This window comes from Sycon ciliatum, chromosome 2 (genome assembly GCF_964019385.1).
Source record: "Sycon ciliatum chromosome 2, ocSycCili1.1, whole genome shotgun sequence".
NCBI lineage: Eukaryota > Metazoa > Porifera > Calcarea > Leucosolenida > Sycettidae > Sycon > Sycon ciliatum.
The window spans coordinates 14,481,330-14,482,708 of NC_088644.1; the positions used below are offsets into that span (position 1 = coordinate 14,481,330).

At 56.9% G+C, this 1,379-nt stretch overlaps 1 protein-coding gene across 1 annotated transcript; it reads left to right on the plus strand.

Moving 5' to 3' along the window:
• Window positions 1–350: 350 nt before the first annotated feature.
• On the plus strand, window positions 351–1,154 carry LOC135810391 (uncharacterized). The gene has a single exon (XM_065323884.1). It carries the CDS (start codon window positions 351–353, stop codon window positions 1,152–1,154), a length of 804 nt encoding a protein of 267 aa, XP_065179956.1.
• The last annotated feature ends 225 nt before the right edge of the window (window positions 1,155–1,379 follow it).

Sequence of the window (1,379 nt, forward strand, 5' to 3'; positions counted from 1 at the left end):
TTGTAGCTGCTCCCCCCCCCCCCCCCAGTCATGGATCTGATACGACGGCTGTTCTTCATGTGCGCTAACTTTGGCTTCATTCTGTCAGCAAAGCATATTCCAGGATGCACTAACAAAGCCGCTGATGCTCTGTCTCGTTTTTACATGCAGGCGTTTCGCGAGGCGGTTCCGGGAGCTCGGGCGACAGCTGACCTGTTCCAGTCATTCTAACTGCCGCGGACGAATTAGCAGCACGGTATGCTGCTCATGCTCTATCCGACAACACCAGACGAACGTATTCCGCCGGCGAATCTATGTATCTCAAGTTCTGCTAACTTCAAAGATGGTCCCCGTTTCCCGCTTCAGACCTAATGCTGAGTAGTTTTGCTGCCTCCCTAACCCAGTCGGTCAGACCAGTGACTATTAAGGTTTACCTCAGTGCTATCAAGAACCTGCACCTGGAGCTCGGTTATGTCGACCCGACCGAGGGCGCGCACTTCCTCAAGCGAGTGGTACGCGGTATTTGCCGTTGCCATGGAGTAGCCGCTGTCCGCCCCAGGCTGCCAATCACGTTTCCTATTCTCTGCAGTCTGGTTGACACCTGCCTAGCTGCTCCAACCATGTGCCCTCACGACAAGCGCTGCCTGCATGCCGCTATGCTTGCCGTGTTCTTTGGTTTCTTCAGATGCGGTGAACTGCTAGAAGCACCTACCACGCGCGGCTGTGTGACATTCGAGTCAGGGATGCTCCATGCGCATCTACCACGCTCGAAGACAGACCCGTCCGGGGAAGGTACGACGGTGCTGATCGGGCCAGCGGTGCCGCCATACTGCGCTGTGAGAGCCATGCTCACCTACCTCACTGCAACCGCCTCTGCTCGTCCAGGCAGTGCTGTGTTCATCCTGGCCAACGGGCAACGCCTCAACCGCAGCACTTTTACAGCCCACGTACGTACGCTGCTTAGCACCAGCGGCGTGGCAAACTGGCAGGACTATGCAGGCCACAGCTTCCGTATCGGGGCCGCTACCACTGCTGCCCTTGCTGGCGTCCCCGACCACCAGATCCGCTCCGCAGGGCGGTGGCGCAGTGATGCATGCCTACGCTACATCCGGACACCACCGTCATCGGCCCGAACGCTGGCCAGCAAACTATCCTCAGTAAGATCATCTCCCTGACACCGATGTTTCTCGATTCACACAATTCCCTCATAATGATCTATGCTATGCTGCACTGCAATACTGTTGTGTATGGGTATGTACTGGCGGTATGGCGAGTCACTCATAACTGGTCTGCCTTTCTATTGCGGCATTATGGCCTTATGGTCCTGCCTTTCCATTGCGGCAATCGCAGCCTCCGGGCTTCTGCCTTCCTGCGGCAATCACGGCCTCCGGGCTTCTGCC

Bases quoted from the DNA above. Each gene is read 5' to 3' on its own strand.
- LOC135810391 (XM_065323884.1), top strand. From the start codon at position 351: ATGCTGAGTAGTTTTGCTGCCTCCCTAACCCAGTCGGTCAGACCAGTG.